Below are 26,596 nucleotides of genomic sequence, written 5' to 3'. Positions count from 1 at the left end.
TCAGGTGCAGTTGTCCCAAAGGATCACGTTGCAGCCATTACACCAATTCCCAAACTTTTTGTAACCAACAGCCATTTAGACACCAAGATATATAAAAAATAGGGCTATATGCTTGTGTGTGTGTGTTCACCTGACTCTGGGCAGGTCCTCTCGGGGTAATAACTCCATCAGCTGTGTGTTTCCTGCCAATCGCAGGTGAGTTAAACTCTGCAGGCCGGTCAGAGGCAGAGACGACAGCTGATTGGACGACAGGTCGCTGCAGAGAGGGAGACAGGAACAGCCTTGTTTTCTTTTTTTTTAAACAACACTTTGGCTGCGAGGAGGTTGTTCGTGGTCGTCTGGTTACTCACAGTTTGGTCAGAGCCGGCAGAGCAGAGAAAGAGTTCGGCTTCACTGACGACAACCTGTTCCACGATAAATCCCTAAAAACCAGAGAGCAGCCCTCAGATCATAAATCACAATAAATCCGTCCTGGTTGTGCTGGTTATGGTCTGCTTATTTAATATCCCAGAATCCTCTGGATGCTGACCTGATATTTACTGTTGTGGTGCTTGTTAGAGAGGATTAGCCACAGCCGGTCATTGTTTCTGATCCCAGGATAAAACAGTGTGTGTGTATAATACTCATGTTTCTATAATAGGATAATAGAATAAGTCTGAGTGTTCAGAGAGTGGTGCAGGTACAACAGAGTGAACTTTGTTATTACTGTTACTAAAATTGTGGAGAGTTACACATTATTTTAAACTCTTCACTTCAGTAAAAGATCTGAGTATTTCATCCCTTGCTGAGTATCAGTCATACTTCCCCACTCCAAACTCCATTGCAAAAACAGTCATTTTACCTCCCTGGACTCTGCAGTTGCTAGTCTTCTACCTCAGCCTTTATCAGTTAATTTGTTTGTGTTGTTGTGTGACTTTGGTGTTTTAAAAAGTTAGTTCAGGCACAACAAAATATTTATGTAAAGCACAATAACACAAATACACTTACCGATCAAGGCAGCAATAAACCAGCAACTCTTATGTTCTGTGGTTTTAAATTACCGTTTTTGTCAATGGAGTTTGGTGGCTTTGAAGAGTGGGCTATAACAAATACAACATCTCCTTCCCCTGCTGAGTATCAATTGTAATATCATTATTCTGGCTTTTGATTGGCTGGAGGAAGTTGTTTGGACCACTTTAGTAAGCTAATGATAGTGTCAGTGATGTCACCTCCCCCATTCCAGACTCCATTGACAAAAACAGTAATTTAACCTTGCAGATCTCTGGAGCTGCTGGTTTACCCCTGCCTCTATCGGTTAGTTTGTTTGTGTTACTGTGTGTCTTTAGTGGTATCAAGTGTTAGTTTGGACACAACAAAATATTTGTATAACGTACAATAACACAAACAACCTAACTGATGAAGGCAGCGGTAGCCCAGCAGCTCCAGTGATCTGTGAGGTAAAATGACTGTTTTTGTCAATGGAGTTTGGTGGCTTTGGAGAGTGTGATAAAACAAATAATGAAAAAAACTAGCACTCCCTCCTCCGCTGAGTATCAGTTGTAGTATCAGTAGTATTTCTGTGTAGACTCCTGACTTGGAGCCAAACTATGGCATCATACCTGTCCCATCAACCAGCAGACCACCTGGATCTGTGTGTGTTTCCATTTGGAAGCACTTAAAGGGGGCATCTTCGGATCACTGCTCAGGATCTGCAGCCTAATTAAACCTGTGTGTGTGTGTGTGTGTGTGTGTGTGTGTGTGTGTGTGTGTGTGTTCTTACAGAGAGCGTAGTGACATCAGACCGTGGAAGGTGTTCTCCTCCAGTTCCTCTATCTCATTATGGTGCAGATCACTGCAACACACACACACACACACACATTAGCTCTGATATTTCCATTACATCACGGTTATCAATCTGTTTTAAAGCACAGCGAGTTTTTTTTTTCCCTGAATGATCTGATTGGTCAAACTTAGACTACAGCGGTGCTAATTACTCCCATAATGCACAGCTGGCTGTGCTTTAACGGTTGCCATGGTGACCGGTAAGAACACAGCGACTGTGCGGCGGATTAGGTATCTGCGTGTTAGAGGCTTTACAGACGTACCTGAACCCAAAACAACATTAGGTCAGATTTTTATTTCAAACGTATTAAAAGAATAAAATAAGCAGGAAAACAAACAAAAACAACCAATAAAAACAAGACTAGTATTAGTGTTTTATTAATGAACACGTACACAGCTAAAATCAAATAAATCTAAACGAAACAAGAATAAGACAGTAAAGAATAATAAGCTCACATCTTCTGGACGCTCTCGCAGCCGGAGAAGCTGGGAAGAGTCTGGATCTGATTATAGGAGAGGTCGCTGCAGAGAGGAAGAGTTCGGTTGTCATCACAAGTTCAAAAGTCCAAAACACCCTGAACGCACCACAGCGCAGCTCGCAGCACAGGAGGCGTCATGTCAACACCTCAACAACTACGGAATCAGATTTGGGTCAAAATAGTCGAACAAAACGTCTTAAATGTCAAACAAAAATACGTTGTTTTTTTTTTTTTTTATAAAACTTGTTCATCCGAAGACCCAAGAATGAATTTTGGTCCCACAGTGACACCCATGAAATAAGTGTTATTCTAAGTGTGTGACAGCATCATGGAAAGGATCCCTACAGAGAGAGACCTGGAAGATCCTTTTGGTTTAACCACAAACAGCCGTTATATCACTCTCTGCACACACACCAGACTCCCTTCACAAAAACAGGGATTTTAAACTCACAGAACACAGGAGCTGCTGGTCTGCCGCTGCCTGGATCTGTTAGTTTGTTTGTGTTATTGTGTGACTTTGGTGCTTGAAAGGTTTAGTTCAGCTCCAACACAGTATTTTAGTAACACACAATCACACAAACAAGCTAACAGATCAAGGCAGCGGTAGACCAGCAGCTCCAGTGTTCTGTGAGTTAAAATTACCATTTTTGCGAATGTAGTCTGGTGGCTTTAATTAATTCCCTCCTAAATCAACCAAGGCCTTTAGTTAAATCTATAAAGGTGTATAACGCTGAGTTGCTGTTCTATCTCTGCCTCAGATGGTTAGTTTATTGGTGTTATTGTGTGTTACATGTTGTATCTGAAATAACCCTTTAAAACATCAAAGTCACACATTAAAAGCGATAACGTGAAAAACAGACCAATAAACTAAATAGCTAATTACTTGTTTTAATGCAGAGTTTTATTCACCACACTCTCCTGACTGGTCCAAGTGGCCAAAATAGAAATTCACGTGTTTACCTGTTATATTTATGTGAATCTGTTGCTGCGCTGCTGTTAATAAGAAGCGTCTAACATTCATTATCGTCAGCGTTTATTTTTGAACTCACAGCAGCTGAAGGTTTGGAAGCTGTTCACACACTGAACCGGGCAGAGAGGTGATCCGAGCTCCTGTGATAGTCCTGCACACACACACACACACACGCAAACAGAGAAAAGAAACATGTTAAATGAGGCCAGGGTCCAACACAATGCATTATGGTGTGTTCAGGTGCATCCAAGGTGTAATATATGCTACTATGATGCATTCAGGAACATTTGAAAGGCTTAATGTTGCATTCATGTGCATCAAATGTGTGTTCAGGGAAGTTTAAAAAGGCATTATGGTGTGTTCAGGAACACTTAACAGGCTTTATGATGTGTTCAAGTGCATCAAAGGTGTATAACACTGAACTGTGTCATGTTCAGGAACAAGGACGATGGTGTGTTCAGGAGCACTTATGAAGAATTGTGGTGCGTTCAGGATAATTTAAGAATCATTGCGGTGTGTTCAGGAGCATTTAAGAATCATTGTGGTGTGTTCAGGAGCATTTTAGATACATTATGATGTGTTCAGGAGCATTTAAGAATCATTGTGGTGTGTTCAGGTGCATAAGATTGTACTATAGTATTTTAATAGTAAAAGTGCATGATGATATGTTCAGGTGTGCTGAGGTGCATTTAAAAAAAGTATTATGGTGTGTTCAAGTGCATCAAAGGTCCATAACATTGCACTGTGGCATGTTCATGCTGAAGATGGTGCGTTCAGGTAAATTATGTTCCATTCAGGTGCATTCAAACTACATAATGGTACGTTGAGGAGCATTTCATAAGCTTGTGTCAGATATACTACTGATGTTGAGCCGTACAGTAAAACTTTGAGGGATCATTTAAAAGCAGAAAGTTGAAGTTTTTATTTCCACCCACTGGTTTAGTGTGAGGTAACACACACACACACACACACACACACACACACACACACACACACAGCTTTCAAAAATGAGTTTAAATAGGGAAGAAATACAAGAAAATAAACATTGTGAAGGTGTTTATTATGACACGGAAAACTGGGTCACAACAAGGAGAAAAAAGGGGGTTTTAAATTTCAGGCCAAGCGGCAGAAAAATAAAGTTACAGTCTGTCAGATAGAATAATAATAACTGCAGTTTGATTTGAGGTTCGGCTCTAAAAACACACACTGATGTCGGCTACAACAGCAAACACGCTCAGATATGAAACATTCCTCTGTGTGTGTGTGTGTGTGTGTGTGTGTGTGTGTGTGTGTGTGTCTTACAGGCTTTCCAGGCTCTTGGTTCCCGTCAGATCTGGAAACTCGGTGAGATCTGCTGCTCCGTTCAGAGAGCTGAGAAACAGACTGAGAGTTTGTGTTTGTTTCCAGCCGAGAGAAGCAGATTTGCGTCGAGGAAACATAGAAATTCATTCAGTTTGCGTGTGTGTGTGTGTGTGTGTGTGTGTGTGCTTTACATGATTAGTGTCTGATTTACTGAGACAGCAGCTAATTACTAAATCAGCACTTTGGACTGACTTCTTGTTTCATCCTGGAGCTCAGAATGAAATAAATTTGAACTGTATTGATAGTAAACCAGAAATATAGCACAATTTAAAGGCTCATATTTGCTCAGAGTGTTATTCTAAGTGTGTGACAGCATTATGGAAAGGATCCCTACAGAGAGAGACCTTTTGGTTTAACCACAAACAGCCGTTATATCGCTCTCTGCACACACACCAGACTCCATTCACAAAAGCAACGATTTTACATTGCAGAACACATCAGTTTCTGGTCTACTGCTGCCTCAATCAGTTAGCTTGTTTGTGTTACTGTGTGAGTTTGGTGCTTAAAACAGTTAGTTCAGCTCCAACAAAATATTTATTTAGCACACAATAACACAAAAAACTAACCAATCAAGGCAGCAGTAAACAGCAACTTCCATATTCTACGAAGAGTAAAATTACTGTTTTTGTCAATGGAGTCTGGTGGTTTTCATTCATATCTCCCTGCATCGACCAGGGCCTGTAGTTAAATCTATAAAGGTGTCTTAACTACTGCACTTGTGTTTCATGTGTTTCTCACAGTGTTCGTAGCTCCGGTAGGTTCTGAAAGGCAGATCGACCAACAGACTGGATCGGGTTGTCGTAGAAAAATCTATAAAAAACACAGAAAGACAAACAGCTTCATCATCAGAACAACACACGGCAGCACAGTGACAAACAACTGACTAAAGGGTTGTCGTTCCTTTTCCAGTTAATCATATTTCATGTCCAGTTTCATTTTGTGAAAACGTCACATTTTAATGCTAACATAATCCTTATTTCACCAAATTCACTCTTTTTTTTTACTGAAATGTCCTTTAAACAACATAAGACATAACAAAACAACATTTAAAGCTTTTCCCTGAACTTTCAACCATATCACATGGTCTTCATCAGTTTCATCAGTTTCCATGGAGATGGGTCTGTTGATGTGTGAGCTCAGTAGCTGAAATGATCTTTTCCAGAGGATATTTTAGCTCCGGTAGCTGAACTTTAAACACAGATGAGGAGTTCAATACAGCTGAAAGCCTCCTTTAAAAAAAGCTAGTCAGTGGGCCTTGAGTTGTGACTGTTTGAGACGTAGAGTCGGTGGTACCTACATGGTGATCAGTGAGGGGTTCCCCGTGAAGGCGTGCTCTGGGATGGACTGGATGTTGTTGCTATGGAAACCACTGAACAGGAAGCAGAGCCGGAGTCAGTTTTGGTTCAGATCGTTTAAACAGTGTTGGAGGAAGTACTGCGACCCTTTACTCAAGTAAAAGTACTGATACAACGACGTAAAGATACAAAGAGCTTGTTTGATCCACTGACAGGCTCAGAGTGTTATTCTAAGTGTGTGACAGCATCATGGAAAGGATCCCTACAGAGAGAGACCTGGAAGATCCTTTTGGTTTAACCACAAACAGCACACACACCAGACTACATTCACTAAAACAGGGATTTTAGCTCAAAGAACACAGGAGCTGCTGGTCTGCTGCTGCATCAATCGGTTAGTTTGTTTGTGTTATTGTGAGCTACGTAGATATTGTGTTGGGTCCAGATTAACTGTTAAAAACACCAAAGTCACACAATAACACAAACAAACTAACTAATTGAGGCAGCATTAAATCAGCAGCTACTGTGTGAAATTACTATATTTGTGAATGTGGTCTGGTGTGTGTGCTGTTTGTGGTTAAACCAAAAGGATCTTCCAGGTCTCTCTCTGTAGGGATCCTTTCCATGATGCTGTCACACACTTAGAATAACACTCTGAGCCTGTCAGTGGATCAAACAAGCTCTTTTAGTGGACGTACATTACTCGGGCTCCATTGCCCCAGAAGATTATGTTACAACCTGTTTGGCGGCTGCTGGCTGAGGCCCTCTGGACCAATTCCAACACTTTTTGCACCTACCAGTCATTTAGACACCAAAATATGTAAAGTTTAAGTTTAGATACACAACAATACTCTCTAGTTTTGGCTGTTTTTTGTTTAAGATACTTTTACCTCTTGAGCCTTTTAATATTATTTAAATGAAGTAGAACTGGTAGTTTGTAGAAAATCAAACAATTAAAGCTGTCAGATAAACTTAGAGCAGTAAAAGTACAATATTTCCCTCTGGGATTTGGTGCAGTACAAATACTTGAGTAAATGTACGTTGTTACTATCTATAACTGCTGGTTAACTAGTTAACTTCCTGGTTTATTAAGTCGTTACAAGTCGTCCGTACTCACAGTTCCTTGAGGTGACTGAGTGAGCGGATGGCCGTTGGAAACTCGACCAGACTGTTGTAGTTCAAATCCCTGAAAAAAAGCAGAGTGAGATAGTTGGGAATTCTCCCAAATATACGCACACAGACTGGGAATACTGGTTCTAGACTGGGATTGTTAGATCTGTGCAGCTACATCACATTAGTTAGATCTAAATTGGGAACGTCAACCTTCAGCTTCCGATCAGACATAACAGGCTCTAAACTGGGAATGAAGCCATGATGTCAGCTCTTTACCAGGAAAACTTGGAATATTAGTAATCAGGGGTATCAGCTTTTATTGGGAATACCAGATCTACACTGGCAATGACTAGCTCTGCACTGGGAATACTGACTCTGCACTGGGAATACTGACTCTGCACTGGGAATACTGACTCTGCGCCGGGAATGACAGCTCCATAATGGGAATGTTGGGCTGACACTGGGAACAGCAGCTCTGATCCAGGAATGCTGAATCAAACTGCTCCATTGTCACTTCTAGACTGGGAATACCAGTTCTATGCTGAATTCAGTCTGTCCTAGAATGGGAATACCTGCTCTACTGGGAATTAAACTGAAGGAATAGCAGACCCATTCCGTAAGTGGTCGGCTCTGAACAGAAACTGTCAGCTTTTGATTGGGAATACCGACTACAGACTGGGAATGGTCAGCTCTAAACTGGGAAAACCAACTCTAAACAACTCAAGACTAGAATACCTATATATATATATCTACACAGGGAAAAGTCTGCTCTAGACCAGGTAATGTCAGCTCTATACTGGGAATACGGCTCTATATTGGGAATGTCAGCTGTATACTGGGAATAACAGCTCAATGTAATGGAAAAGCCAGCACTGCAAATCTCTTGGAATGTCAGTTCTAGATTAGAAGTACCAAATATTCAGCTCTAGACTGGAAATGCCACATCTAGAGTGGGAAAACCAATTCTAAACTGGGAATGTTTTAGTTCTACACTGCTAATACCAACTCTACATTGGGAATTTTCAAATCTTGACTGGGAATACCTTCTCTAAACAGGCAGTGGTCACCACTCGACTGGGACAACCAACTCTGAACTGGGAATACTTTTGCACCGTACTGCGTAGCTAATTCTTTACTGGGAATTGTCACATCTTGACTGGGAATACAGCTAGATTTTGTTTGTCGGCTTCAGACTGGAAATATAAGCTCCAGACTGGGAAAACCAAGTCTAGACTGGGAACGTTTTGGCTCTAGACTGCAAATACTAACTCTACACTGGGGACTGTTGAACACAGACCAAGTCTAAACTGGGAATGGTCAGGTCTGGACTGGTAATCCAGTTCTATACTGGGAACACCCGTTGTGTCCTGGGAATGGTCGCTCTCTCTTGGACGTACAGTGGAAAGACCAGAGACTCTCCAGCGCTGTGGGAACGTCAGTTTCAGACTGGGAGAGCGTTTCATGTAAATGTTTGTGTTTCAAGCTTGATGTTTAGCTTAATCTTTTTTCCGTCTTTTCAGTTTATTAAAGAAACATTTAACTGCGCCTCGCTCTTTCCTTTCATCACCAGTACAGACTAGAGCATTCTCCGAGTCCACACATGGCTTCAATTAGGTCCTCTCATCCATCTCTGGGATGCAGGTGGCTATTACACACACACACACACACACACACACTGTGTGGAATGAAGCTGCCACATTGTGAAAATACCATTAAATTGAAATTGCTTCAGTCTGGTCCTGAGTGTGTGAGTGCATGTGTGTGTCCAGAGGACGGTTTGTAACAACAATAGCTGGTTTGCTGTCTGCCAAACTATTATTGATGGAATTTGGAAGGTTACGATTGGATGAGAGGTGAATAATAGGTTTCTGATTTAGACGACTTAGAGGAGACCCAGAGGTTTTTGGAAAAATCTTAATTATCATAATGGCATGCTGTAAATTGTGTGAGCTGATTAGGTTCAGTAGGTTATGTTAGTGAATTCCTCCCAGTGATCATGTCAGGTGACTGCTGGAGATGCTGCTCCTGGTTGAACGTTCTCGTATTCTTGTTGTTTTTGGAGTATCCTGGTCGTTGTGCACGTAAACGTGCATATCCCTATTTCAAGTCCTTACGTTGAACAGGCTGGAGCGTTTCATTTCTAACTGCTGATCTTAATATAACTGCAAAGCAAAGCTAATTTATTCAAACTTTTCAAAAGGTTTCTGTAGTATTTAGCGTTTATGTCTCTCTCTTTAAAGCCACCAGACTCCATTCACAAAAATAGCAATTTTACCTTGTAGAAAACAGGAGTTGCTGGTGTTCTGTTGCCTCAACTGGTTAGTTTGTTTGTGTTACTATTTTATATGTTAGATCTGAACTAACCCTTTAAAACACCAAAGTCACAAAATAACACAAACACTAACTAACTCATATACAGTAATATACCAGAAACTGTGAGGTAAAATCCCTGTTTTAGTGAATGGAGTCTGGTGTGTGTGCTGTTTGTGGTTAAACCAAAAGGATCTTCCAGGTCTCTCTCTGTAGGGATCCTTTCCATGATGCTGTCACACACTTAGAATAACACTCTGAGCCTGTCAGTGGATCAAACAAGCTCTTTTAGTGGACCTACTGTGATCAGGTGCGGTTGTCCCAAAGGATCACATTACTGCCCGTTTCTTAATGGCTGTTAGATACACTTTTTGTATTGAACAACCATTCAGACACCAAAATATGTAAAAAAAATAATAATAATAAGGCCTAGATGTGAGTTTTAGGGGTGTTGGTATGTGTGAGCCAGACTAGCTGCTTCCCTCTGCTTCCAGTATTTATGCTAAGCTCGGCTAACCATGACAATCAAAAGAAAGAAAGCAAAGACGCACGGTGCCTAAAATCTGAATTACTCCTTTAATGCTGTTCAGTAATGTATTTGCTTTTGATTGACAGCTGTCTCAGCCTTTCCCTGTTGGTTCTAGTGGTTTTTGGTGCCAGTCACAGACAGTTAAACAGTGTTTTTGTGCCTCAGAGGTTTATGAAGGGATGTTTTTAGAGCTGGAGAAGGGAAACCACCACAGCTGAACCAGACACCGACTTTCTCCTAAAACCTGTGTGTGTGTTTTCCTTTAAGACTGAAGCGAACTTGTATTAATTTAGTTTTTTTTCTGTTTTCATTTCCGTTTTCCTTCTTCTCTCTGTTTGTGTTTGTAGTTTCAGATGAATGTGAGTCTCTGGTGTGGTTTATTATTGCTGATCGTACAGGTACACAGCCTCCTAACACACACACACACACACACACACACACACACACACACACACACACACACACACACACACGCTGCCCCTGTGTGTGTGTGTGTGTGTGTGTGTGTGTGTGTGTGTGCATGAATGGTAATTATGATTAGCATAAAGCCAGGGCCACACACAGAGACACACACACACACACACACACACACACACAGAAGTATTTCCAAATGAAGGCAGTGTGTGTTTGTGTGTTTAAACCTGTTTCTTTGGTTGACTGAGAAAACAGAAACATTTCTATACACACACACATTCTTCAGATTCTACACACACACACACACACACACACCAGTTAATCTCCGACTCCATCTAATATCCAGAAATATTCCCACATGAAAATCCTCATCACATGCTAACCGCTAGCAGCAGAAACGGCAGCATATATGTAAAACCATTTCAAATGTCCCTGCACGTTCTGCACCACTGTCACATTTGTGTTTTGACTTATAGTGAAATATGGAGTCTGGAGTTTTTCCTCAGTGTTGTGGTGAGTTTTTGACCACTTAAAGCTGATTAAAAACAAAAATTCAAGTGTAAACTCACAGCAAAGTGAGTGAAAAGGAAAGAAAACTAAGCCTGTTGTTCAGTTAAATTCATTAGAAAACAAATATTTGACTTAAAATAGTTTAAAATCTGTAGAACAACAAATGCAGAAATAGCCCAAGAGTTTCTTTTACTCATTTTCTTTATATTTCTCTGTGCATCTGTTGCTACGCTTAATTCTGATTTTCCAAAAATCTGGTTTGTTATTAATGAGAGAAACTGAACATGATACTGGACATCGACTGTTTACAGGAAGCTGCATGTTGGAAAGAAAAAAGCATCATCTAGTGTTGGTGCCTAAACCTAACCAAGGGGTCTCCAGGTGCCAGATGCACTGAATAAAGACTCAATCTTTGACTTAAACATAACTTTAAGTCAGACTTATTTACCTGCTGCTTAAAAACAAAGATCTATAACTCAAGATGATGCATTAGAAGACTTCCTGTCTCCTGAGTTGAGGTGGAAACAGAGTGGAAATAGACTCTGCAATTAATTATTCCATTATAGATTTTTTGGGAATTCCAGGTGTTAACAGTTGGTGTTTATTCTGTTTGTTGAGTGACTGACTGCACCTTTAATGTCCTGTGGGGTGGTGCCACAGTGGGGTTGCCAGGTTTGACCTCCACTGTCAAAACAGGCAAATGTGACCAAAATTCACTTTTAGAAAAATATTTCTTCTAAAGAATCGTTATGAAACAGATGCTGAGTTTTTATTTGACTGTCAGGACGTCCAATAAACATGATTTTCATACATTTTTGAGCGGCGCTTGATCCTTTACCCTCTCTGTCGTCTCCTAACCCTTCAACCCTGACCTCAACTCAACCCTGACTTCTCCAGCCCCTCCCCAACACACACACACACACACACACACACACACACACACACACACACACACACACAGAAACTCACAGCGTCTCCAAACTGTGGAGTCCGTGGAAGCAGTTCGTTCCCATGGAAACGATCCTATTGTTGTTGAGATGCCTGTGGAGAGAGAGAGAGAGACTGATGGACTAATGAAGCAGACAAAGAGAGTGTGTGTGTGTGTGTGTGTGTGTGTGTGTCTTTTAAAAGGGGCCCCGGGGCCTCTCAAGAAGGTTTTTTTTTCTTCTGGTAATTTCATGCAAATTAGCTTCAAGCCAATTGGACAAAAGAAATGACAGCAGACTTCAATGCTGCCGCGCTGAATGCCATCACACACACACACACACACACACACACACACACACACACACACACACACACAAATAGAGAGTTTTGCATGTTATCAAGGAGCTATTACAGACAGACAGGGACAGTCGCTGCCACGGTTAAACTTAATGCAGAATGCAGCAACAGCTCCTAGCAACAGTCTGCACACACACACACACACACACACACACACACACACACACACACAGGAAAAACAAAAATATTAAAGGAAAGCTGAGTTCAGTTAATTCAGATGTTCTGAATTTATTTGACTTTTCTGCCTGGAACACATTTATATGATTCAATTAACTTTCCAACTGCCCAGCCAACCTACTAACGCTAACTAGCTAACTAGCTAACTAATTGGAAAAACAAGTGCCTAACCCATTTCTCAATTTATGAGCTAACAACTGGCTAACGACCTGACTGAACTGATTGAGTGAATTAGTTACTAAACAGCTGACCAACCAATTGACTACAACCCAGGTTAACCTATTGGTGAACTAAATGGCTACTCAACTGATTAACCTAGTGGCTAATGTTAACTTATACTAACCAAATGACTGACCCATAAGCTAATTTATGGAGTAATGGCTAATTTAATAATCAACCAACTGACTAACTTACTGACCAACCAATTAACTAGTCTGCTGACTAATCACTTGATTAACCTCCCAGCAAACAACGAGCTAATTTACTGCTACCTAACTGAGTAGCCGTCTTGCTAACTCAAACCACATAGCTAGCTACATGACTAAACTGTTTGCTAACTTACTGCTGACAGAGTCAACTTACTTGCTAGCTAACAGACTAACCTACTGGCTAAAGTTAACTTACCAAACGAACCAAATGGCTAATCCACAAGCTAACTCACTACTAACCAACTGACCAACCTTTATAGATAACTTGCTGGTAAACTGACAAACCTACCAACTAACTTAGTGCTAACCCACTAATCAAACCTGGTAGATAACTTAATTGTAAACCAAATAGCTAAATAAACTGAAGAATCTACTTGCTAATTTACTACTAACCACCTGACTAACCACCTAACTTACCTTCATGGCTAACCAGAGAGCTAACAGGTTAACTGATTAACCTACTAGCTAAGTTATTGGCTAAACAACTGGCTAATCTATTTACTAGTTTAGTAATCCATAACTCAGGCGACGGAGAAGCTGAACGTGTTTTAACCGGATTAACTAACATCACACTTAAGAGGGTGAGACGGCATGTTTAACATATGAACTCTTTAAAGCTGGTAAACATGCTAAGGCTCTCTGGCGGCCATGTTGGATTCTGTTTGACGCCCAGAGTGTGTGTGTGTGTGTGTGTGTGTGTTGTACGTACAGCACCACCAGGCGGCCCAGCTTGCTGAAGGCGTGATCCTGGACGTGGCTGATGTGATTGAGGGCGAGCGTCATGGCCTGCAGGGCGGGCAGCTCGCTCAGGGCCTCCACCGGCACCTCCGTCAGGGAGTTATCGTCCAACCACAGGTGCCGGAGCGAGCGTAGGCCGGAGAAACAGCCGACGGGAACGCTGGAGATGTGGTTGGCGTCCAGACGGCTGCAAACAAGAAGTGTAAGCTGACGTTAAAGTAACCAGCTATTCTATGACCCATAGGCAGCCTGAACTTTTTAAACCTGGGCTCTCTTTGTACATATATTTGCTTCAAAGACACCAGACTCCATTGACAAAAACAGTGATTTTACCTTGAAGAGCACTGAATTATTATTAGTCTACTGCTGCCTCAATCAATTCATTTATTTGTGTTATTTTGGGTTGCAGAAATATTTTGTTGGACCCAAACTAACCCTTTAAAACACCAAATTCACACAATAACACAAACAAACTAACTGATGGAGGCAGCACTAGACCAGCAGCTCCTGTGCTATGTGAGGTAAAATCCCTGTTTTAGTGAATGTAATCTGGTGTGTATGCAGAGAGCGATATAACGGCTGTTTGTGGTTAAACCAAAAGGATCTTCCAGGTCTCTCTCTGTAGGGATCCTTTCCATGATGCTGTCACACACTTAGAATAACACTCTGAGCCTGTCAGTGGATCAAACAAGCTCTTTTAGTGGACCTACTGTGATCAGGTGCAGTTGTCCCAAAGGATCACGTTGCAGCCATTGCAGCCCGTTTGGTGTCAGAACATGGATTTTTTGTCAACAAAAGAAGAAGAAGAAGGTTTATTTTTAAAAAAATCCATCATCTTCATCAAATCTACTCTTTTTAAACATGCAAATACATCTGAAATTAAACACACTACACTTTATTCACAAGTCTTTGGCCATCTCATCCATATCAGGGTGGTGGAGGGAGAACATTTGGTGAATAAAACATGGCGTACTACTAAAAAAGTTGGCATGTCCATCCTGAAAGAGACAAAAACAGATGGGTGGAGACCAAACTACACACAGAAAACATCTCATTTAAGAGACTTCCAGCTTTGATGAAGCAGCTCTTAAACGGGAGGCTTCGGCCCACTTTGAAGCAGATCAAGAGGAACATTAGAGGAACATTAAGTGTTTGAACAGGGCGGAGGAATGATCGGCAGGCTGCTCGAGCACCACTCGACCAGCCGGCCAGCGTCTTGGGCAAAACGGAGGTATTTTAATGAGCGCAGACTTAATGCTGAGTGTGTTTGGGGGCTCAGGAGGCAGCCGCACAGAGGAATTAATAATACGATTAATCAGAATCGACCACAAAATAATTATGTTGAATGTTTTCTGGACTGTCGTGACTTGCAGTACTTGTTTTTTTTTGATAAACACACCAAACTCCATTTGTAATTCTTGATGTTTTAAAAGTTTCCTTGCTGAATATCTGAGATTAAAGCTGGTTTTTAGTTACTTTAAGTGCTTTTGACTAATCTACAGTTCGGCATCACTCTTGAACTCACTGGGCCTGATCCTGGCAGTTTGAGCGGCTGACCATGATGAACACGTCGCTTCAGGAAGTGATTCAGTTCAGTTCAATCTGTAAACTGTAAAGAAACTAAAGCCGTCAGAGAAAATGAGCCGACTTCTCACTTGATTTATTATCTCAGTAAACATTTTCCTAATGAGTTTATTGTCTCAGTCGTTCAGTTCCAGGTCCTCAAGTCTTTGACAAACACACCAAACTCCATTCACAATTCTTCAGATTTTAAAAGTTTCTTCATTATTTCACTATTGGAGATGAATGCTGGTTTTTAATAACTTTTTTTTCTTTTACAGATGTAAAAAAAAACAACTTGTGTGTTCTTCAGGTCATGCAACAGAAACATGAATCTCCTTTCTGCCTGTCTGTCTATCTGTCTGTCTGTCTCCCTGTCTCTCTGTCTGTCTGTCTGTCCTGACAATACCTCCTCTGTTCATGTACAGGGAGAGAAGAGAAGGATGGGACTTCACATAATGGTCCATCAGATAAATGAGAGAGAGGGAGAGAGACCTTAGACAAAAAGAAAGGCTCAGACGTCTCCATTCTTATACCCTTATCTACACACACACACACACACACACACACACACACACAGGTACAGTTTCAGTATAATTACTGCGTGTTATCAGACTGAGGGAACACACTGTCTGTCTGGACAACATACGTTAATGTACTGGTCCATGTGTGTGAGAAAGAGACAAGAGATTCCTTTCCACCAGTGGGTAAAACAACTCTATGTGTGTGTGTGTGTGTGTGTGTGTGTGTGTGTGTGTGTCTCTCACAGTGACTGCAGGTTGTGCAGGTTGTTGAAGGCCTCAGCAGGAACAGACGTCAGCTGGTTGTTCTGAAGCATCCTGTAAACACATGAACAACAAACAACGCAATGTTGACTTACGACGAGGAAAACGCTGACAGCTGGTTAGCTTAGCTTAGCATAATGACTGGAAACAGGGGGAAACGGCTAGCCTGGCTCCATTTAAACCTGAAAAAGTTCAGTGCATGTCAGTTGGTTTATACCACAGGGACCCTGTGTCAAAATATAGTTTTATTTTAGGTTATATTGTTCTCACATGATGCATCTTCTCTAATAAAGATATGTTATGAAACGGCCACAAACTGCTGCACTGGACGTCATGGTGGGAATGTTGCAGCACATGGAAGATCAGTGGGAGCTCAACAGTCTCAACATCTTTACCCAGAGCTCCTCTTACTGTTATTCCAGCTATAGTAGCAGTAGTGGTACAGTGCAGTACGACCAGAAACAGGCGTTGTTCCGTCCTCTTCAAAGCCACCAGACTCCATTGACAAAAATAGTGATTTTACCTCACAGAAACACCAGAGTTGATGGTCTACCTCTGCCATGATAAGTTAGTTTGTTTGTGCTATTGAGTCACTCTGGTGTTTTAAAGGGTTAGTTCAGATCCAAACTAACTGATCAAGGCAGCGGTAGACCAGCAGCTGCTGCGTTCTGTGAGGTAAAATTACTGTTTTAGTGAATGTAGTCTGGTTTGTGTGCAGAGAGCGACATAACGGCTGTTTGTGGTTAAACCAAAAGGATCTTCCAGGTCTCTCTCTGTAGGGATCCTTTCCATGATGCTGTCACACACTTAGAATAACACTCTGAGCCTGTCAGTGGATCAAACAAGCACCTTTAGTGGCTCTACTGTGATCAGGTGCAGTTGATCTTTAGGATCACGTTGCAGCCACTGCAGCCCGTTTTGCGGCTGCTGGGTGGAGGTGATCTACTGGACCGATTCCAACACTTTTAGTACCTAGTTTAGTGTTTGGTAAAACTAAAATAAGAACAGTAATAGTAAAAACTGTAGTAACCGTGGATTTAAAAGAGCGGAATGAACGAGCAGGATAAATGAGCCAACAATGAACAGAAATAACTGGTTGATGTGAGTCGACATGTGAAGCGTAAACACTGAACAGAAGTGTTGTTCCAAACTGCAGAAACTATTCATTAAACTGAGACACTCACACGTGAAATCTTCAGCATGTCTCTGTGAATGATTAGCACCAGTAAACATACCACACATTATTACTGTGTGTGTGTGTGTGTGTGTGTGTGTGTGGACTTACAGCACTTTGAGGTTGTAGAGGCCGGTGAACGCTCCTCTGGGGATGATTGACAGATCGTTTCCCGCCAAACGTCTGAGAATTTGAACATAAAAAAAACAGCACAGTTGTAAATACAGTACAATGTTAAAGCTGCAGTACAATATTATATATATATATATATATATAATATTTGTAAATGTAATGTTGGCTTCCATGTCTAACCCACTTATTTTAATCCAGCTAAATACTTCTGTGCCAAAACCAAATCAAACTGCAACCATTTCACAGTCATCTTATGTCACGTATGTAATGTGACTTTACGTTCATATTTAACTTAAATACCAATTAACCCATTAAGGAAAATGATGGGGGATGTAAAACAGACTAAATGGAGCAAAGGGGCACATTTCTGAAATGTTAGATATGTCACAGCGTTATTTTTTCCTAAACTACAGTCAGGACAGGTTCATATAATCTAGGACAGGATTAGAATTATTAAATTGTTTGAAACTCACCTTTAAATAACAAAAACAAACTGTTTAAAATCAGCTGTTTGTGTCTCAGGTGTTAATCAGACAGACCACCATGTTGGAAATGGTCACTGGGTCACATGACCACACCAGGAAGTGTAGTATCTGTCACTGAGGGACTTCCTGAGTTAAATTCAAGGATAAAAGCTGTAAAGGGACATTTCCAGAATATTTTAAAAGGTCTGTGACACCTGTGGCTTCTGATGGGTTAAACCCAAGCTATAACCGTTTCCTAAACCTAACCAAGTAGTTTCTGTGAGTAAACCTAACCAAACTGCAACCGCTTCGTTGAGTTATCGGTCCTGTAGCGCCGACAACTCTAATAAATGTCGTTTTTGGAGTCTTTGGAAATCGACTAATTGTCTGTCTGGACTGCTTCGATGGGAGCAAATCTCTGCTCCGTGTGTCGTCCACAGTTTTAGATTATTTTAGGGCCCACATCCCTGCAGCAGCACGTCGACACAGAGGAGAGATCTCCCAGTAAACACGGCGTTCCCACTCAGGCTCAACTCTGGAACCAGTAGAAAACACTGAGCTGTAACGGGCCCTGCAGGGTCTGTTTGTTTTTCGAGGCCACACAGAGTTCAGCCAGTCCGCTTGTACCCAGCATGCACCTCTGCGGTGTCCTATCGCCGTAGTGACGTTTCTCGCGCCACGGTGACAAATATCACACACACGCAGACACACATATAAACACACATAGCTGGCAGCAGGGCAGAACAGCAGCCAGAGTCATGTTCAGGTCTCTGCGAGGTCGAGTCCTCTCTCTCTCTCTCTCTCTCTCTCTCTCTCTCTCTCTCTCTCTCTCTCTCTCTCTCTCTCTCTCTCTCTCTCTCTCTCTCTCTCTCCCCACTATGTTTCATTTAGTCCGTCCGGCTTCTGTCTGGAGAGCTCAGCGTTGTGAAAGTGCTCATACATGACAGGACACCGCTGGCAGGTGAGGAGAGATGGGATTACATATCGTATCCTCGCAGATATCTGAGCTCGCCGCCCGCTCAGACACCCTCGCTGTGTATCATCCATCTCAGTGTTTCACCGGAGTTCACGGAGAAATTTGAGGGTTGAAACGAAGACTGACTGATGTTTCAAGAACTTCATCTCACTTTTCAACAAGGTGGTCCAAAACAACATGCATAAAAACACATGACTTAGTATGTGTGTTTAAACCTGGGCCTTATTTTCACATATTTTGGTGTCTGAAATATGAACTAAAATGTTTTGTACCTGCACCTGATCACAGTAGGTCCACTAAAAGAGCTTGTTTGATCCACTGACAGGATCAGAGTGTTATTCTAAGTGTGTGACAGCATCATGGAAAGGATCCCTACAGAGAGAGACCTGGAAGATCCTTTTGGTTTAACCACAAACAGCACACGCACCAGACTACATTCACTAAAACAGCAATTTTACACAGTAGTTGCTGGTCCACTGCTGTCTCCATCAGTTAGTTTGTTTGTGTTGTTGTGTGACTTTGGTGTTTTGAAAGATTAATTTGCATCCAACACAATATTCATGTAACACACAATAACCCAAAAAAACTAACTGATTGAGGCAGCAGCTCCTGTGTTCTGTGAGGTAAAATTGCTGTTTTAGTGAATGTAGTCTGGTGTGTGTGCAGAGAGCGATATAACAGCTGTTTGTGGTTAAACCAAAAGGATCTTCCAGGTCTCTCTCTGTAGGGATCCTTTCCATGATACTGTCACACACTTAGAATAACACTCTGAGCCTGTCAGTGGCGAAAACAAGCACTTTTAGTGGACCCACTTTAAGCAAATCCAAAGATCCTGTCAAAGTGCCAAATTGCTGAATGTGTGTGAATGAACAGTCTCCTAAATTAGATCCCTTGTGTTAAAGCGACACACACAGATACAGACCATTTACCGTGTGATTCACGGTGAGATTCCCAGAACTGTAGCAGGTGTTGAGGAAGTGAACTCAACTGTGTGTGTGTGTGTGTGTGTGTGTGTGTGTGTGTGTGTGTGTGTGTGTGTGTGTGTGTGACTCACAGCTCCTCCAGGAAGTGCAGGTTGGACAGAGCACCACTGGACAACACTGTCAGATTATTCATACTGAGATCACTGCAGAGAGAGAGAGAGAGAGAGAGAAGTGACCGTTAATGTCTCTCTACCATCATGTTTAAACTCTCAGTAGTTTGTGTTTCTGCAAATAAAACAACCAATAAATGAATAACTCACTTTTCTTGTACTGGATGAATTTTAAACGTGTTTTTAGACCATAAAACAAAAATAAAAAGTTAATTAGAGACTAAAAAAACTGAATGAACGGCTCATTGAAGACGTTCAAACACACGCACACACTTTTCACCTGTAAAAAACATGTAGTTTGACAAAGCAGCCACTCAGAAACACACACACACACACACACACACACACACACACACCTTCAAAGAGCTGGTGAAAGTCAACACACACCTGAGTGAGAAACAAGACAGGAGTGGAAGTTACTGGAAAGAGAAAGAAAGAAAGAAGCCACGATTGGTTCATGGAAGCCTTGAGTTTGGCTTTACAGTTGCCGCCATCTTGCATTTTTGGAGCCAGAAGTGTTGTTCATTCCTCAAAGACCTCCTCTGATTGGTTAGCGAGCAGGTAGCCCTGCCCTAAAGCAGAAACTCATCAGGAAAATGTTCACTGAGCTCATTTCCTCATTGACTTCCATCCAATCAGACTTCTGTTTGGAGCCAGTGGAGTCGCCCCCTGCTGGACATTACAGAAAAAAGCAGGTTTATTAGCTCAGTTAACATTTTCCTAATGAGTTTATGGTCTCAGTTGCTAGTTTACACTGTGAGTAATCAATCAGAGGTGAATAAACGTCACTTCTGTCTCCAAAAAAAATAAAAACAAGATGGCGTCACCCACGAAGCCAAAATCGAGGCTTCAAAATGGTGGTCTGATGGCTACGTCCACCTCTAATATACAGTCTGTGAGTGACACTTTAGTTTCAAGGTTCAGGTTTTCTGTGTCGAGCTGATCTCCAGAAGCTCATACGTGCTTTTATTTAATTATTTAACTCGCTGTGTTCAGGATTTAAAGACCCGGATCATAACAGCCGTGCATCTTTACTCATCCGGGACCGAAACCAAGATGGCGACGCATGTAAAGTCAAACTCGGGGCTTCAAAACGGCAAACCAGCGGCTGACATCACGATGCCTGCGTCCGGCCGCCGTACCTGCTGCCCCCACAGGCCTCCGTGATCTTTTGTGGTGTTTGTTTATGACGCTAGAATATGCGACCACATGCGGGGAACGTCACAGAGCCCTCAGTCTGGGTCATGAACAGCTCACTGTCTGAACACACACACTCACACACGTAAATAAATGTATATATACACACACACACACACAGTGGGAGTGAGGTAGCTAATGAGTGAAGTCAATGAAATCACAGGAGGACAAACGTGTGTGTGTTAAAGCAGTAAAAGCCAATCAGCCGTAACACTGTTAGTCTGGTCACAGTAAAGGAGCGTTCTGCTAAAATAAGACAAACCTTCTCTGTGTGTGTTTGCGTGGCTGGACTACCTGTCGACAATGTTGTAAAGCCCCACACACACACACACACACACACACACACACATTAACAGGCTTTATGGAGTGTTGAGAAAGCTCCTTAACAAGCGGTATATTCAACCTGCAGACACGCCCTCGCTGTGTGAGACAGAGGCCGTCTGTCTCCGCTCAGACCTGGAGAGACGTTACCTGCCGATAGTCATCAGACACAGCGAGAGCAGAAAACAGACGCTCAGATAAGGAGAGAAAAAGAGACGAGGAGGCGCACAAACACTGGCGCTCTGAGCCAATCAGAGACGCTGATGTCACCCTGTTTTGGCTTAAAACTGGAAACGCTTTTTGAGTGTGTTCAAAATGTTCATTACAACATCACAGCGCACAAAAGGTTTAGCTGTTTCTAGAGATCACGGCAGGTTGGGTCAGGTTAGACTGCTGACATGATGTATTTGTGATCCAAATGTGATTGCATTAAAGGGAAATTCTGCTATTCTTTTTAAGGTATTTTGTGTCTAAACGACTGATAGGTGCAAAAAGTGTGAACTGGTCCAGTAGATCACCTCAGCCAGCAGCCACCAAACGGGCTGCAACCTGATCCTTTGGGACAACTGCACCTGATCACAGTAGGTCCACTAAAAGAGCTTGTTTGATCCACTGACAGGCTCAGAGTGTTATTCTAAGTGTGTGACAGCATCATGGAAAGGATCCCTACAGAGAGAGACCTGGAAGATCCTTTTGGTTTAACCACAAACAGCACACACACCAGACTACATTCACTAAAACAGGGATTTTAGAGAACAGGACACAGGAGCTGCTGCTCTGCTGCTGCCTCCATCAGTTAGTTTGTTTGTGTTATTGTGTGAATTTGGTGTTTTAAAGGGTTAGTTCAGATCTAACATATAAAATAATAACACAAACAAACTAACCAGTTGAGGCGACAGTACACCAGCAACTCCTGTTTTCCACGAGGTAAAATTACCATTTTTGTCAATGGAGTCTGGTGGCGTTAAAGAGAGAGCCATAAAAGCTAAATACTACAGAAACCTTTTGAATATTTGAACACAGGAGCGGCACAAACTGAGTCTAAGTGACAGCTCCTTTCACTCCTAAAATTTGGGACTTCACTGAACTCAGTCACAAAGGATGATGATGATGATGATGATGATGATGATGATGATGAAGATGATGGTGCTGGTGGTGTTCTCAGTTTAACAATAAAGAAATCCCCCGTGCTGATTACCCTGCTGGTTGAGCTCATACTGAGTGAACAACAACGTCCTGATGCACAGATTATTCTGTCTGACTTTCACTGCTTTCCAACGCCGGGGCTTTTATTTTGAAACAGCTGGATTTATCTGATGGACTGAAGGAACTCATCCGTGTTTGTAATCAATAAATAGACTCATGATGACCACTTGAGATGTGTATTGAAATATTTCTATAATTTATATATTTAAATATAATTTTAATACGTTTCTATGGACATTTTGATATTTTTTTATTTGAGACAAAGAGTCACTGTTGGTGGAGTATTTGGGTCACGTGTGAGTAAAGTCAAAAGATTTTTAGAAAAAGTTGCAATGATTTTAAAAGGAAGTTGTAATTTTGGAGAAAAAGTCAAAAAATGATTGGAAAAAGTTATTTTATATATATATATATATATATATATATATAATATTATGTGAATTAAGTCAAAAGTTTGTCAGTTTCAAAATAAATGTTGCATTATTTGGGGAATAAAGTAAAATATCTATGAGAAACAAACATATTAAAAATATTTATAATATTATTGATTCATTTATGTTTTTAATAATCAGAAAACAAAATCTAAAAAATGCACAAAAAGAAAAAGTTGTAATATTTCGCAAATTAATTGAAACGTTTTTTGTTTAAAATTCTAAAAAATAAAGTCATAATGCTACAAAGAAAAGTTATAATTGTGCAAGAAAAAGCAATATTTTGGAAAATCAGAAAGATTCAAAAGAATTTATGACAGTTCAAGATTGAGGTTTTGATATTTTGAGGTTTAATTTGAAATATTTTGTGAATAAAATTGAATATTTAAGAGAAAAAATTGTTTATTTTTAAGTCTACAAGAAAAAAGTTGTAATATTTAATTCTTAAATTATTTTTAAATTGAATTTTTTATTTTTTTTTTTTAAATATGTGCTACTTTTTTTAAAGACTAAATTATAACCTTTAAGCAGTATTTGATCCTCAAAATACAGCTTTTTGGTGGAATATTAATTTAAGTTGTGATCATGATACGAGACCTTTTCATTTTAAGTTATTCCACCTTTTTAATTATTCCACCTTTGATCCTGAACCAGTTATTGCAGGAGTTTAAGTCACAGAACCAGAATGAAGGAGCCGTTTTATGGCACATGCTCAGATCTTATGAGTGAGTTTGTGTTTTTTATGTGGACTGAGCAGAAAAAGAAACATGTAGGGGACAGATGATGAAACCATTAGCCGTGTTGTGTGTTTTTCCCTCCTGATAATGACTCAGATGAAGCTTTGTGTGTGTGTGTGTGTGTTTTCTCCGTCTCCTCGGGCTCAAACTGATGGATATCAGACGATTATTCAAATGTCGGCGGCCCGCAGAAAGACAAACTCTGCAGAAAGAAAGAAAAGAGAGTTGTGTGGTTTGGAGGCGGACTGTGACAGCGAGGCCTCTCTCTGGGTTTTGTCCTCTTTCGCTCTTTCTTTCTGTCTTTCTTTTGGTCTCTTGGGGGGGGGGCAGGGTGGGGGCCCCCCCGGGGCGAGTGGACGCGGGGGGTCCGTTCCCCCGACCCGTCCTGTCAGTCTGCGCTGCCCCCTCCCAAAGAAAAGGATACGGACAGGATAAACAACAGATCTGTTTCTGTGTGACGGCAGATACAAACAAACATCCTGCTGGCAGAAAAGCTGATGAGAAGAAGGAGGCTGGAGATTTAATTATCAAACAGCGTCGCTTGTTATCTGAAGATAAGGAAAAAATCACAACAGTACATCTCTGCTGTTTTCTCTTCAGCACAGTGCTGCATTTCTTTGAAAAACATCTAAATATGTTTGAAATAACAAAAGTAAAAGTAGTCATTATGCAGAATAATGTATTGCCGATATTGCTCCTATGTAATATACGTATATATAAGTGTCTGACAATATTATAGAAAGGATCCCTACAGATGTTATATCACTCTGTTCAAAGCCACCAGACTCCATTGACAAAAACAGTAATTTTACATGGCAGTTGCTGGTCTAATGCTGCCTTCGTCTGTTAGTTTGTTTGTGTCATTGTGTAACTTTGGTGTTTTAAAGAAGCAGTTTGGATCCAACATAATATCTGTGTGACACAGAATAACACAAACTAACTAACTGATCGAGGCAGCGGTAGACCAGCAACTCCTGTAGTCTGTGAGGTAAAATCGCTGTTTTTGTCAATGGAGTTTGGTGTGTTGGAATAGTGCGATACAACGGATGTTTTTTTTGCACCTATCAGTCATTTTGAACTCAAAATGTATAAAAAATAGAGTCCAGGTGTAAAAATACTAGTGTTCGCTAAATACTAGAGTTATCATTATCCTAATGAAATGAATGAATGATGTAGTACAGTGTTAACAGTGCAACTTCTCTCAGCACTGGAAGTCAAACTATTTTCTGATGCCCAAAAATATGCATTTAAATCATTAAATTAAGTCAACTAGAGCCTCTGGCCACGGTCAGATATAGTGTACATCTTTTATATATACACATTTATTCTGCACTGCAAATATCTCTATTTAATATTTTTATAGTTTATATGAGTGTTTCTTGACTACGCACCAACGTGTGAAAACATACCTGACAAACAACCTAATTAACAGGTCAGGGTTCTGTTTAGCAGGGTGGTGGAGCCCCAAACTTTGAAAAAAAAAAATCAGCAAAAGAGCGCTGCATGCTAGAAAATGAGTTATATGAGACCTATACGTGCCTCTAAATGGTTAAATAGCTCCTTGTGTGTTGTTGTAGTAGTTAAACTTTCAATCTGAGTCACGTAATAAAACTATTTCAATCTTAATGTATCTTCAGTCTAAAATTCATTTATTTGCTTGAGAAAATCTCTTAAATTTTAAATTAATTAATATTACAAACCGTTTTTTTCCTGTATTTAAGCTTTTGGGGGGCCAGTTGTCTGTTTGCATGTTACTTGGTAAAGATTGATCTTGTATTGTCTGTCTGACCTCTCTCATGACCTCACAGGAAGACAGGTAGTCCATTTACCTGTTTGTGGTGTTTGAACTACCAGTGTGTGTGTGTGTGTGTGTGTGTGTGTGTGTGTGTGTGTGTGTGTGTGTGTGTGTGTGCTGGACCGTGGCCTCTAAAAGCACCTCTTGACGACAGCTGAGCTCAACTGAAGCTTGACAAAACGTGACCCTCTCTCACTCTCAGACACCAGCGGACCAAACATCCAAACATCCAGCACAGGTAAATGGACGACCTGTCCTCCTCTGAGGTCGTGGGAGAGGTCAGGAGGACGAGAACGGTCTCATCCGTCCGTCGGTCTGTTGTATGATAAAATGATAAAAAGGTAAAATTCTCCACCAAAATGTGCTTGTTGACCTCTGGTGTTTTTAAACCTGGGCTCTGTTTTTACACATCCTGGTGTCTAAACGACTGGTAGGTACTAGAAGTGTTGGAATTGGTCCAGTAGATCACCTCAGCTTGTAATCCTTTGGGGCAACTGCACCTGATCACAGTAGGTCCACTAAAAGTGCTTGTTTGATCCACTGACAGGCTCAGAGTGTTATTCTAAGTGTGTGACAGCATCATGGAAAGGATCCCTACAGAGAGAGACCTGGAAGATCCTTTTGGTTTAACCACAAACAGCACACACACCAGACTACATTCACTAAAACAGCAATTTTATAGAGTAGTTGCTGGTCCACTGATGTCTCCATCAGTTGGTTTGTTTATGTTATTGTGTGACTTTGGTGCTTTGAAAGGTTAGTTTGGATCCAACACAATATTTGTGTAACACACAATAACACAAACAAAACTAAATGATCGAGGCAGCAGCGCATTAACAGCTCTGTTCTGTTCTGTAAAATCCCTGTTTTAGTGAATGTAGTCTGGTGTGTGTGCTGTTTGTGGTTAAACCAAAAGGATCTTCCAGGTCTCTCTCTGTAGGGATCCTTTCCATGATGCTGTCACACACTTAGAATAACACTCTGAGCCTGTCAGTGGATCAAACAAGCTCTTTTAGTGGACCTACTGACCTACTGGACCAATTCCAACACTTTTTGTACCTATATTTGCACCACAGCTTTCCTTTATGCTTAAACAACTGAGAAACGACTGGAGACGAACAAGGTGATGAAACAGTCAGGTCGGCTGTTGACGGAGCTCCGGACGTTCCAATATGGCTGCCAGAAGGGGCGGAGCCAAAACATCCTTCATATGTACATTAGTTCATTCATCACACGGAGGCTAAATGCATTCCTGCGCTCGTGCTGTCGGCCAGAGGCAGAATAGAGACTTACAGCCCCAT

At 41.2% G+C, this 26,596-nt stretch overlaps 1 protein-coding gene across 1 annotated transcript in view; it reads right to left on the bottom strand.

The window, feature by feature from the left end:
* Positions 1-26,596, bottom strand: part of LOC139222234 (leucine-rich repeat-containing G-protein coupled receptor 5-like) — a 36,407-nt gene that overhangs the window by 5,717 nt on the left and 4,094 nt on the right. The window contains exons 2-15 of the mRNA XM_070854207.1: positions 19,573-19,644; positions 17,058-17,129; positions 15,755-15,826; positions 13,399-13,614; positions 11,770-11,841; positions 7,042-7,110; positions 5,930-6,001; positions 5,371-5,442; positions 4,573-4,641; positions 3,350-3,421; positions 2,278-2,343; positions 1,760-1,831; positions 351-422; positions 131-256 (exon numbers count right to left, since the gene is read on the bottom strand). Coding sequence (XP_070710308.1) covers positions 131-256; positions 351-422; positions 1,760-1,831; positions 2,278-2,343; positions 3,350-3,421; positions 4,573-4,641; positions 5,371-5,442; positions 5,930-6,001; positions 7,042-7,110; positions 11,770-11,841; positions 13,399-13,614; positions 15,755-15,826; positions 17,058-17,129; positions 19,573-19,644 — 1,194 coding nt within the window. The remainder of the gene's footprint in view (positions 1-130; positions 257-350; positions 423-1,759; positions 1,832-2,277; positions 2,344-3,349; positions 3,422-4,572; positions 4,642-5,370; positions 5,443-5,929; positions 6,002-7,041; positions 7,111-11,769; positions 11,842-13,398; positions 13,615-15,754; positions 15,827-17,057; positions 17,130-19,572; positions 19,645-26,596) is intronic.

Source organism: Pempheris klunzingeri, chromosome 22 (assembly GCF_042242105.1).
Source record: "Pempheris klunzingeri isolate RE-2024b chromosome 22, fPemKlu1.hap1, whole genome shotgun sequence".
In the NCBI taxonomy this organism is placed as follows: Eukaryota; Metazoa; Chordata; class Actinopteri; order Acropomatiformes; family Pempheridae; genus Pempheris; species Pempheris klunzingeri.
This window is presented reverse-complemented; position numbering and strand designations above follow the sequence as displayed.